The 10,363-nt window shown below is 33.5% G+C and overlaps 1 protein-coding gene across 1 annotated transcript; it reads right to left on the reverse strand.

Annotated features, from left to right (window-relative positions):
* Positions 1-799: 799 nt before the first annotated feature.
* Positions 800-9,660, reverse strand: LOC113927224 (vasoactive intestinal peptide). Its single transcript, XM_027602946.1, has 7 exons — positions 9,521-9,660; positions 8,197-8,310; positions 6,237-6,359; positions 5,313-5,417; positions 4,574-4,705; positions 3,424-3,512; positions 800-1,728 (listed from the first exon to the last, which is right to left on the reverse strand). Exons 2-6 carry the CDS (start codon positions 8,301-8,303, stop codon positions 3,467-3,469), a joined length of 513 nt encoding a protein of 170 aa, XP_027458747.1. The 5' UTR covers positions 8,304-8,310; positions 9,521-9,660; the 3' UTR covers positions 800-1,728; positions 3,424-3,466.
* Between the last annotated feature and the right edge of the window lie 703 nt (positions 9,661-10,363).

Below are 10,363 nucleotides of genomic sequence, written 5' to 3' on the forward strand. Positions count from 1 at the left end.
CAAATACCATCTAGAAGTTTTCAGTTTTCACTGCAGTGCTTTGGTAGAAAGTTCACTTAACAAATATTTAATGATTTGTGGAATCAGAAATGAGCAAAAGATATAGTTAGTCCAACTCACTTCAACTTCTGTCAACTGCTTTGCATTTACTGGTAGTTCTAGACTAGCCTTTCCTTATATTTGTTCTAATTGTAGCAAGTGAACCTTAGCATAATTTTGTCTTATGATGATAATGATTCCTCATTAATGGTTAGGGTCTATTGACTCTCACTTTCTTCATCATTTCTTTAAGGCTTTTTGTAAGAATTTAAGATCCATAGCCCAAGATTTAAAAAAAAAAAACAAATTCCCACAGAAGTCTATTCTTTCCTTGTTTTATATTACTAGAACCCCAGTTTTTAGTAGGGCACATGACTATCCAGAAGAAAAAAAATTTTTTTCTACCCTGTTTTCCAAATGACTCTGATCATAAAACTATGTTCTAGTCAAAGAGATCCTAAGCATAAAATATCAGTTAAAAGAAAATCTGCATGCACTCTTTGCCCTTTTTTTTTTCTATGCTCTTTCTTCCATCTTACTGCCTAGAATGCAGAGATGATGGCTGGAACTCCAACTGCAATTTTGGATCATGAGGAGAGGTTTAGTTTCCTGAGAGCTTCGCGGAGCAATACCTTCAAACTAACCTGTGCTATCTTCCTTCTGGCCTTATGTGAGAAAGAAATTTCTCTCATATTTAAGTCACTGTGATTTTAGAACTCGCACAGCTTCAAACATAGTCCTACCTCAAACATCACAAAAACTATCTAATGCCTGGAACTTGAGAGCTAAAAACGAGTTACTGCTGCATCATTTAACAGAATCAAAACAATAGAAAGTGTCTGCAATGATAATCAAAGTTCTTTATTTTCTCTATTTAATTTCCTACAATCCCTTTGGAAAAATATTTGTGTCTCCAAATGTACTTTCATTGAAGGAAGCTGATAACCAAAGCATTATGTGAGTAGTTATGGAAAAAAAATTTATTACTGAAAAACAAATGTTCCATTCAGTTTACTTTTTACACATAACTTCACACAAGCAGAAAGGAAAGGTCAAATGTCAGGAACAGAGGCCACTTTCTTTCACTGAAACACCATGACAGAGAGAGATTTCGGCAATTACAGATCCAAATTGGAGAGACTTTACATCTTACTCAAAATAAATGATGCCTAAAAATGTGAAAACGTATACCACTTTCTGAAAATCAGTTTCAAAGAATGTCTTTTTATCTTTGTTCTTGGTTTTCCCTCAGACATTTTGCAGTTTATTTAACACAGCATTCTAGCTGCTTAACATTCAAATTTAGACACACTGATTATGTGCTCCACACTTCTGAATAGTTAAGTGTGCTCTATAAATAAACACATCATTTGTGTTCTATTACTACTCTCCTCAAAAGCTTCACATAATTGGAATTAGCCTAGTATTTACTTATCACTAAATATATTTTTGTTAGAAAGGATACACAACATATGAAATTACAGGAACTTTATGAGTTAAAGACAGGTTTCAGGACTCTCAAATAATATTTACAATGTAAACATCACAGTTATTACATTAAGATAAAGTAAACCACAACATTCACAACACTAAATATTTTATTTGGTTTTGATATTGAAGTTGTTTTCTTGAATTACATATTAGAACTCAAAATATAATTACTTCGCCTATCATTTTCCTCCAAGAATTCTGAAAAAGAAAGAATTGGTGTTTTAAGCATAAAAATATTTTTATTTACAGCATCTTAGTTTCATTCACTTATCCACTCACTTGATCACATCTATTTCCCTTTGCCCTTTGTGAACAGCCTGTCATGACAGGAAATCATGTTCTGGGATATCAGAAAGGTATCTTCCAAAGGACTGATTGTCAGAAAGAAACTGAAATGTGAAGAGGCGTTTTAATTAGTCATTATATATAATTACCCATTTGTAATTTTCACACATGGTTGACACACAGGATTTCCCATTAAAAGAATTTGTCCAAAGTTACCCATTCAGAAAAGAAAAGAAGGGAGGATGGAATCTCATAAATTATCTTACAGCTTACAAAAGACAGAGCAATTAATCCTCCTTTATATTTTAGTGCCTCTTGTATTTCTTAATTAAATGAAATAGGCTTCTTCTTATAAATGTTTTTTAGAAGCTGTATGTGATTTTTTCTTCTTTGAGCAAAGGGACTTGTTTCTCTGAAATGTCTGTGCCTGGTAAGGAGCAGGCAAGTGCAGGACCCTGAGCATCTGTCTCTCAGTGGACAAAAGCAACCAATCAGGCAGGTGTCTTCTCAGACACTCCGCCCACACTTGATGACTCTCTTAGCTCTCTGCTCCAGGAACTTCAGTAAGACCATGGATTGCCTTCAGTCTGAGTGTGGGTCTAGTTTAGTCTCCTTGACCTAGTCAGAGGTTGTAGTCCAGCCTACCTTGAGGTTTTACAATTAAAATAGTATTGTAACAGCAGCTCCCATTCATCTTACATATTATCTGTGGCTGCTTTCATGCTACAAGAGCAGAGTTTGAGTAGTTGTAACAGAAACCATATAACTCACAAAGCCAAAAATATTTACTCAGTAGCCCTTTACAGAAAAAATTTACCAACCTCTGATACAATGATGACATAAAATTCCTTTAGGCACTGGCCAAATATTATAAATTTATTTTTATGAGCTAATGTAAACATTAATGTAACTCAGGAAAGAATTATATCTTGTATCCACATGTACAAAAAAGCAACTGGGCGAACAAGCTTATCACTTAAAGAAAAAAGCCTACTTGTGTTTTCTCTATTCAAAAAATATTTGAATATAATACTATTGGATCATTAGCACCTACACTCACTTTATAGGTAAAAGAAGCACATTTAACTTTGCTGCATAAAGCTTGCTATGATTCAAGGAATACAATTAGACCCAGAGTGCCTTGGTATTTTCATAATAATGAACCATGCTTCAGTTTGGCGGTATTTCCCTGTACTTAAATTAAATGAGGTGCTAATAGTCATTCGTGGGGCTAAACCTTAAATTAATAAAAATAGAATGGCTCAAGTCTCAAGAAAAAGCCAGTTTTTCCCATTAGTGTGAGTCAGATTCCTCTGGTTTATATCTCGACAGAAGGTTAGAAATAAGTCTGAGTAAACTAGGAGTACCATTCAGGTAGCAAACTGTTAGCCCATTGTGAACTTTCTCTTTTTTGCTATCAGAGCACTGCATGAATCATTTTCAGCTGTTTACTGGGTTGGGGTCTGCTTCAGATAGAAGTGTCCTTTTCCATGAGGCCTCATTGTGAGAACCCTAAGCTGTTCTTTACCAAGTGACTCTTACCTATTGAAATAATTAGATGTTTGCTCTAAGAATAAAATAAGAATAAGAATGCATAGATATACCCACCACTGGGAAGTTGTCAGCAGCTTTGCTTCAAAGAGCTCTTCCATTATTTTTCTAGCTCTTCAGGAAAGTCAGGCAATTCTCCCTCACTGCTGCAGAACAGAAAATGAAAAGTGTGCATGTGAAGGCTCTTTGTTGAGAAAGCTTCCACAGAACTGATGATGTGTGACTTTTGCTGTTCTCTGTGCTCTGTAAAGTGCACTGAGGACTAAACAATTATCTTTGAGCTTAATTATTACCTAAGATTGTCCTTAATTTTTGCAGAATTATAATCTGGTGGGCAAAGGCATTCATCTTGTCTGATCTTGTCCAAGCAAGATTGTTCTTAATACTCACCATCTAAACAAAAATAATTGGAATAAAAAGAGAGAGCATCCCACTTCCTACTTATTACAATCCAGTACTTAGACACCATAGAGAAACATAGGTCTTACAGAATCTTAGACTACAAAAGAACTCATGGCTTAATTTGGTAAAAAAAAAAAAAAAAAAGGTATTCAGTATGCATATGAAGGGAGTTCCATGTGGTATCAAATTGCTAATTGACTGCACTTTACATATTTTAAAAACTAGTACTTCTGGGGTTGCCTGGGTGGCTCAGTCGGTTTTTGCTCAAGTCATGATCTCAGAATTGTGAGATTGAGCCCCACAGCAGGCTCTGGGCTCAGCATGGAGTCTACCTGAGATTCTTTCCCTCTCCCTCTGCCCCTCCCTCTACACACACACACACACAAACACACACACACACTCTCTCTCTCTCTCTCTAAAATAAATAAAATCTAAAAGAAACACACATACAATAAAAACCCCCAAAAAACTAGCACTTCTGATAAAACCTGTCCCCAGATTCAGAGTAGATGTCTCTACAGTCTCATTTTCCACCCTGGATGCACAGCAGAATCTAGTGGGGGAGCGCCTAAAAAAAAATACCAATCCGTAGGTCCTAATTTTTTGGCAGTTGGTTTTGGGTAAGGCACACATCAGGATTTTAAAAACTCTGCAGGGTAATCTAATGTCAGTCAAGGCTGAGCATTACTGCCTCACAGAATATAGATAGTGAGATAGAGAGATAGATAAATAAGTCTTCATATGGAGCTTCTATTTCTGAACTTGTTTATAATTTCTCATTTTAACAAGTTCTCTGTTTCTTTACCTCCTCTTCCCATTCAGAATTGAGTTCAAGTATTTCTTTACAGCCATTTGTTTTCGGAGGCGGGTATAGTTGTCCGTGAAGACTGCATCCGAGTGGCGTTTGATTGGGCCCTGGTCTTCTGAGATGCTATTGCTAAGGAATGCAAGGGAAAGGAAATCAAAAGGTTTTAACAAGAAATGATAAATGTGCCAAAGTTCCAAATTTCTTGGAGTCAGATAAAAAAGAATTCCAATGCCTGATGTCTTTTTTATTACAAAAAGACTAAAAAAAAAATATATCTAAGCCTAAGTATAGTGGAGCAAGGAATAATCCAACATATTTTGGCACTTACTGGGAGCCTTAATACACCATTCTGTACTAATTGAGCAAATAATTTATCAAAAAAAAAGGAGGAATACTTGAAGTTGTGTTCTGCCCCATTGGGAGGAAAATTTTTTTAAAACTAAATTCTTTACAAGCTTTGCCACCCTGAATAGTGCCATCTAAATATTCAGCAATTGGCCATTTAAAGAAAGAACTTCCAATGCTTGGTTTGATCAGGAACTAAAAAACAAATACTGTGGCAAATATTAAAATTTGCTTCAGTTTATACTATGCCTTATTTTTTACTGCATCTAGTTCAACTTGATTGCAGATTTATAAATGATTGTCACTTAGGAAAAATAAATATGCCAATGAGTTGTAGGATATCAGATTAAATAATCATAATGTGTTTGATAAAATAATAAATTCTCTTTACCCAACACGCTTTCCAATAAGGGACTCAAGGTATTTTTTGGCAGAAAGTTGACCCAAGAGTCTACTAAAGTCACTGGTAAAAACTCCATCAGCATGTCTGGCATTCCTAAAAGAAGGAAGAAGGATAGCCATTATCTTGTAAATGGTTTCCTAAAATATTACTTCTCCTCATTAAACAAGAAAGAAATTTATCAGCTGTTTGAAAGCTTCTTGTGCAAACTTAAATCCAAAAGGTTTCTTGACAACCTAATAAAAGATATTTTCTAGCCACTTATATTGAGATACATTATACATTTCTAGCACAAAACTTTGAAAAATTAAAGAATTCAAATTTTTAGAAGTATATCTCAATATTAAGTAATGCCTTCTGGTAGAGTCTATAAAACTAATTCTCCAATAAATATTGATGGGAAAATAATATATTAAAATTAGTTTCTCTTTATTTATTTATGGTGCTTTATTTCTTCTACTCCAAATAGAGATACATACAAGGAGAAACTATCCTGGTTTTTAGCAAAAACCTTATTATATTTTTTGCTATTTCTTCTGCCAAAATATTTGGAAACAAAATCTCTTAAGATAGAGAGGCCCTTAGTGACTATTAGCCAACTTTACCACCCAAGTCAGGAATTTTTATACTTTGTCTTCTTCAGTAGAGAGCTACTCTGTCTATGCTTGAATGCTGCTCTAGACAAATGGTTCTGTGTAAGTGAAGGATTTGTTGATCTTGGTTTGTTACACCTTCTCTACATGAAAATCATGTACAGCTGCTAGAGTTTCAATAAATCAGGCTGAATGAAGCAATGGCACATGGAAACCTGTGGTACAGTACTGTAGGAATAGCTTCACAGTGACGCAAATTGTAAAACATTTATATTTCAAATATATGCTTTTTAAAATAAAACTCAATAAAAAACAAACTCACCTGGACACATCATAATAGGGTGTGTCATTCTCAGCTAATGCATTTTGCAAGATGTCGGCGTCTACTTTTAATGAAACTTGATCAGGTTCATTTTCTTCTTCAAGTGGTATTCTGTCATCCAATCTATTAGGAAAACATATAGTAGAGGTATAATGTATTTCTTTCTCAGAAGATAGTGTTTATGGTTTTACAATCACTGGAAATAAGATAATATTCTTGAAAAGTATTACACATTCACAGTATATGGATAGCATAGTTAGATTTACTAGCTTCTATGGTTTAGAGTATAAATAGTGAAATTTTTTATTATCCCATAAGATAGATGCCATGCAACTTTTACAAGCTGTATGTAACAAACATAAACGTTCAATCCTACTTGTTTACTGCACTGGCAGTAAACAAAGTACACTTTGTTGGCAATGTCTTCACTTTGCAAAGTTATTTACAGGTAGAAAAATTCTGTACAAAATAGAAACTTCAAAAAATTTTCAATATTCAATATGAAAAATTGGGAACAATTCATATATTTGTTGGTGTTTGGTATCATTTGTCAAACATTTCTTAAGAGGTGGATATTAACTGTTTTCTTTCTCTAGGTCTGTAAGCTTTAATCCAAAGATTCACTTTAGTGTGATATATTTCTCTGTGTTAATAAAGTACAAAGAATCTCTCCATCTCTGAGTAGTTACTCAAATTCAATAAATTTTGCAGGGTCTTCTTATTTCTAATCTTATGTATTAATACAATTTTAGTGAGGTATGTGCAATGTTTTACTAAGTGACTAAGAATATCATGCTTATACATGGAATATGATTATTTTTGAATGCATGCACATTTTGAATACCAGCACACTATTAAAATTATGAGTGTGTCTATTTTCACTATTAGATTAAACCTCCAAGGAGTGTATCAGCTCCTGGGTACTTGTGCATCTTTTGATGATGTAGTAGTTGGTGGAAGTAACAAGCAGTCCTCTTTGTATGAAGCCTAGCAATCAAAGCAAACTTCAGCATTCTTGTGATTGTTTGTTGTGATATGTGATATAACCATTCAGATAGAATCATTCTGTTTAGTTATAAAGCAACATAAGATCTGGCTTTAAGCAGATTTCACAAATGCTAATAGCTAAGAGATTATTCAACCTATTGAGTATAAGTTTACCCTGAAAAAAGAATCAGAAATGGGAATTTGAGCAAAGAGATGACAATTTTGCCCTTAGATATAGTGGTGCCTATAAATTGGAAAGACAAAATAAAGCTAATGTAGTTTTCATTTACTGTTTACTTCTTTGAGATAAATTTTAAATAAGAGTTGTGTTATAATTTCTGAATTTGAGATATGAAATACAACATAAAGAACAGTGAAACTAAGGATTTAGGGTTGAAACCAAGTGCATTAAAATTCACTCACTGGGGAAGGGTATCTCAGTAGATCAGTTATTCTGCAATTTACAATATTGGCAAATTGATTCTGGATAGATAGGTAGATCTGTCCAGCATGATTGTATATATGTTTCACTAATCAACTACTAACCTTAAGATTATTTACTGAATGATCTTGAAAATGAACTATAGAATGAGGCATGCAACTAAACATCTATTTTTTTTCCAACAGAAACTGAGCTGAACTGAGATGACAATGGATAAAAGCTTATTACTTATCTAAAACTGGTTTTGAATGAAAAGAAAATCAAATCCTTCTTTCTCTCTGTTTGGAAAAGTGATCCACCCTATCCTTAAAACTAGTCATTGACACTGTCTCTCATGACCTGAGAGTGGATTCCAGGATATAGAATAGTCGTGTTGATTTGATGTTCAAAAAACGTGCTTAACATGTCAGCCAAAAGATTTAAATAAATAATACGTAACTTAAAAAATTGAGTTGTCCAAAATAACATATAGGAAAGTCCCACATACATAAAGAAAGAATGTTCAACTCTCTGAATTGCAAGAATACTTACCTCAGAGCAGAGGGTGCTCCAAAAAGAGGCCATGCCAACGTGTGAGAGAAGAGCATGCTGACAAGTGTTAGCAGCACAAGTAGCTGGGACTTACTTCTGGTTTCCATCTTTGTACTTTGAAAGAGAGAGAATCACATCAGCTTTCCAACCAAAGATATCACCCCAACAAAGTAATTCTGAGTGTCTAGTAGTAATTTCTGAAGGCTCTTGCAGAGCTGGGAAAAAGTAATTTTCATCTTATGGAAAGAGTTAAACTGCAATATAATTAATTTTTAAATCAAGAAGTTTTTTTTTTTGGTGACAGCTGCTTGAATAAAAATTAGGGTCCTTTTCAACTGCTGCCTATCTCTCACTAGGCACATAGTTGGACCAAGTATATGTGGAATGCTATGCTTCCATAGTGCTGGAAGTATCCATGGAAACAGTCTTCTTGTAACAGAGTCGTAGCACCCATATTTGGTATCTTTTCTAACTAAAGAAACAGTTTAAGTTTCTAGTGTCTAATTAATAGAACACTGGAGTATCATCTATTTAATAATGTGTGTCTATATATGTATGTATATATATGTACATATACATATCAGTATAAAAATTGTACATACATTTCTTTTTCCTCTTTTAATTGTACAGATTATTAGGGAATTATTTGCTTATGTCTGGGTTTGAACAATAATGAAAATTAATACCAAAAATTTTTAAACTGCATATTACCATTGAAATAATTTTTGCTACAAAAGGAAAAATATATTAAAATAATATTTGTGCTTTTTTACATCTAATCCACTTTCAGATTTCATTTCTAAATAGTTTGTAGATAGAAACTTAGAATTTGAGCTTTGTTTTTCTTGCTGTCTATAAAAATCACAGCATTTAGACTTAAAGAGGAAAATGAATGCTTCCTTGGTTCACATAACTAACATATGAAATAGAAAGAGCAACAGTAAAAAAAAAAAAAAAAACAAGTTGAAACTTGTAAAACAAATGTACCCACTGAACCCTTCAGTTAAAAATGTATATAACAGGCAAAAAAAAATTCCACATCCTACTTTAATACAGTTTTAAAAAGACAGTATTGAGTAAAAGTATTGAGCAAGCAGGGCAAAGCATCTTCCAACCAAAAGAATTCAGAAAATCCACAAATATATAAGAAGTTAAAGCTTTTCTACACTTACCAGGTGACTTGAGAAACTTGTTTTTTTGTTGTTGTAAAGGAGAAACACTGTAAAATTCTTTTCAAGAGAGAGAAATATTCAATATACCCTGAGAAAACTTTCAAAGCAGGAGGAGGGACAAAAAGAAGAAGAAAGGTAGGGTTTTTACTCACCTTGCCAAGTAGTGTTTCTCCGGAGCTTTCTGTATGGAAGGAGAATATTGGAGCTGTCTTAGGTGCTGAAGTCGTATGAGGCCAAGAAAGTTGGTACTGGCTACGGGTTGGCTATTATTGCTGGCAACTGCTTTTCACTCTACCCTGACCAGCATTTCAAAGCCCATCATTTTATAGGGCTTACACTTAGGGCTGAGCAATCACAAAGCTCTCTGAAAGACGTCACAGTAGTACTCCCACAGGATGAATAAGGCTTGAGTTCTTATTAAATTTTCATTATGTCTGATTTATATAAATTTATAGTGAGTAACTTCAAGATGTAAGACATAAAGAGGAAATTTACTTTTCTTTAAATGAACAACAACAACAGAAAGGTACCAAGCTTAATATGAAATGTTTTCATCTTTAATTAGTAGGAATGAAATTAGAGAATAATTAGTGTTATAGCCAGGGCCATTGGGGTTCCTTCAGAAAATAAGAGTTTTATGTGCAGAAACAGATACAGAAAAAAAACAAACACTTATGTTCATTATGCCTACAAATGTATAATTCTCCTTTATTATAAAGTATCAATTCTAAAGCCTTTTAAAATGTTTTCTACTATTCATGTAAATCCCAATTTAGTCTTTCTTGAGATCTATTCTAATTTTAAAAGCATCTAGAAATAATTTCCCATTTCTCTATTATTACATTTCCTTTGTGTTGAAACTATTCCCAAGATAAAAGTTTCAGAAAGGCGCTAAGATATTATAATATACACACTGTTATATAAAGTCATAGTGGTACTGCTATTTCATATTTGTACAAACTATCATAATTCCCAATACACTTTCACATATACAA

The sequence above is a fragment of the Zalophus californianus genome, chromosome 7 (genome assembly GCF_009762305.2).
Source record: "Zalophus californianus isolate mZalCal1 chromosome 7, mZalCal1.pri.v2, whole genome shotgun sequence".
Taxonomy (NCBI): Eukaryota; Metazoa; Chordata; class Mammalia; order Carnivora; family Otariidae; genus Zalophus; species Zalophus californianus.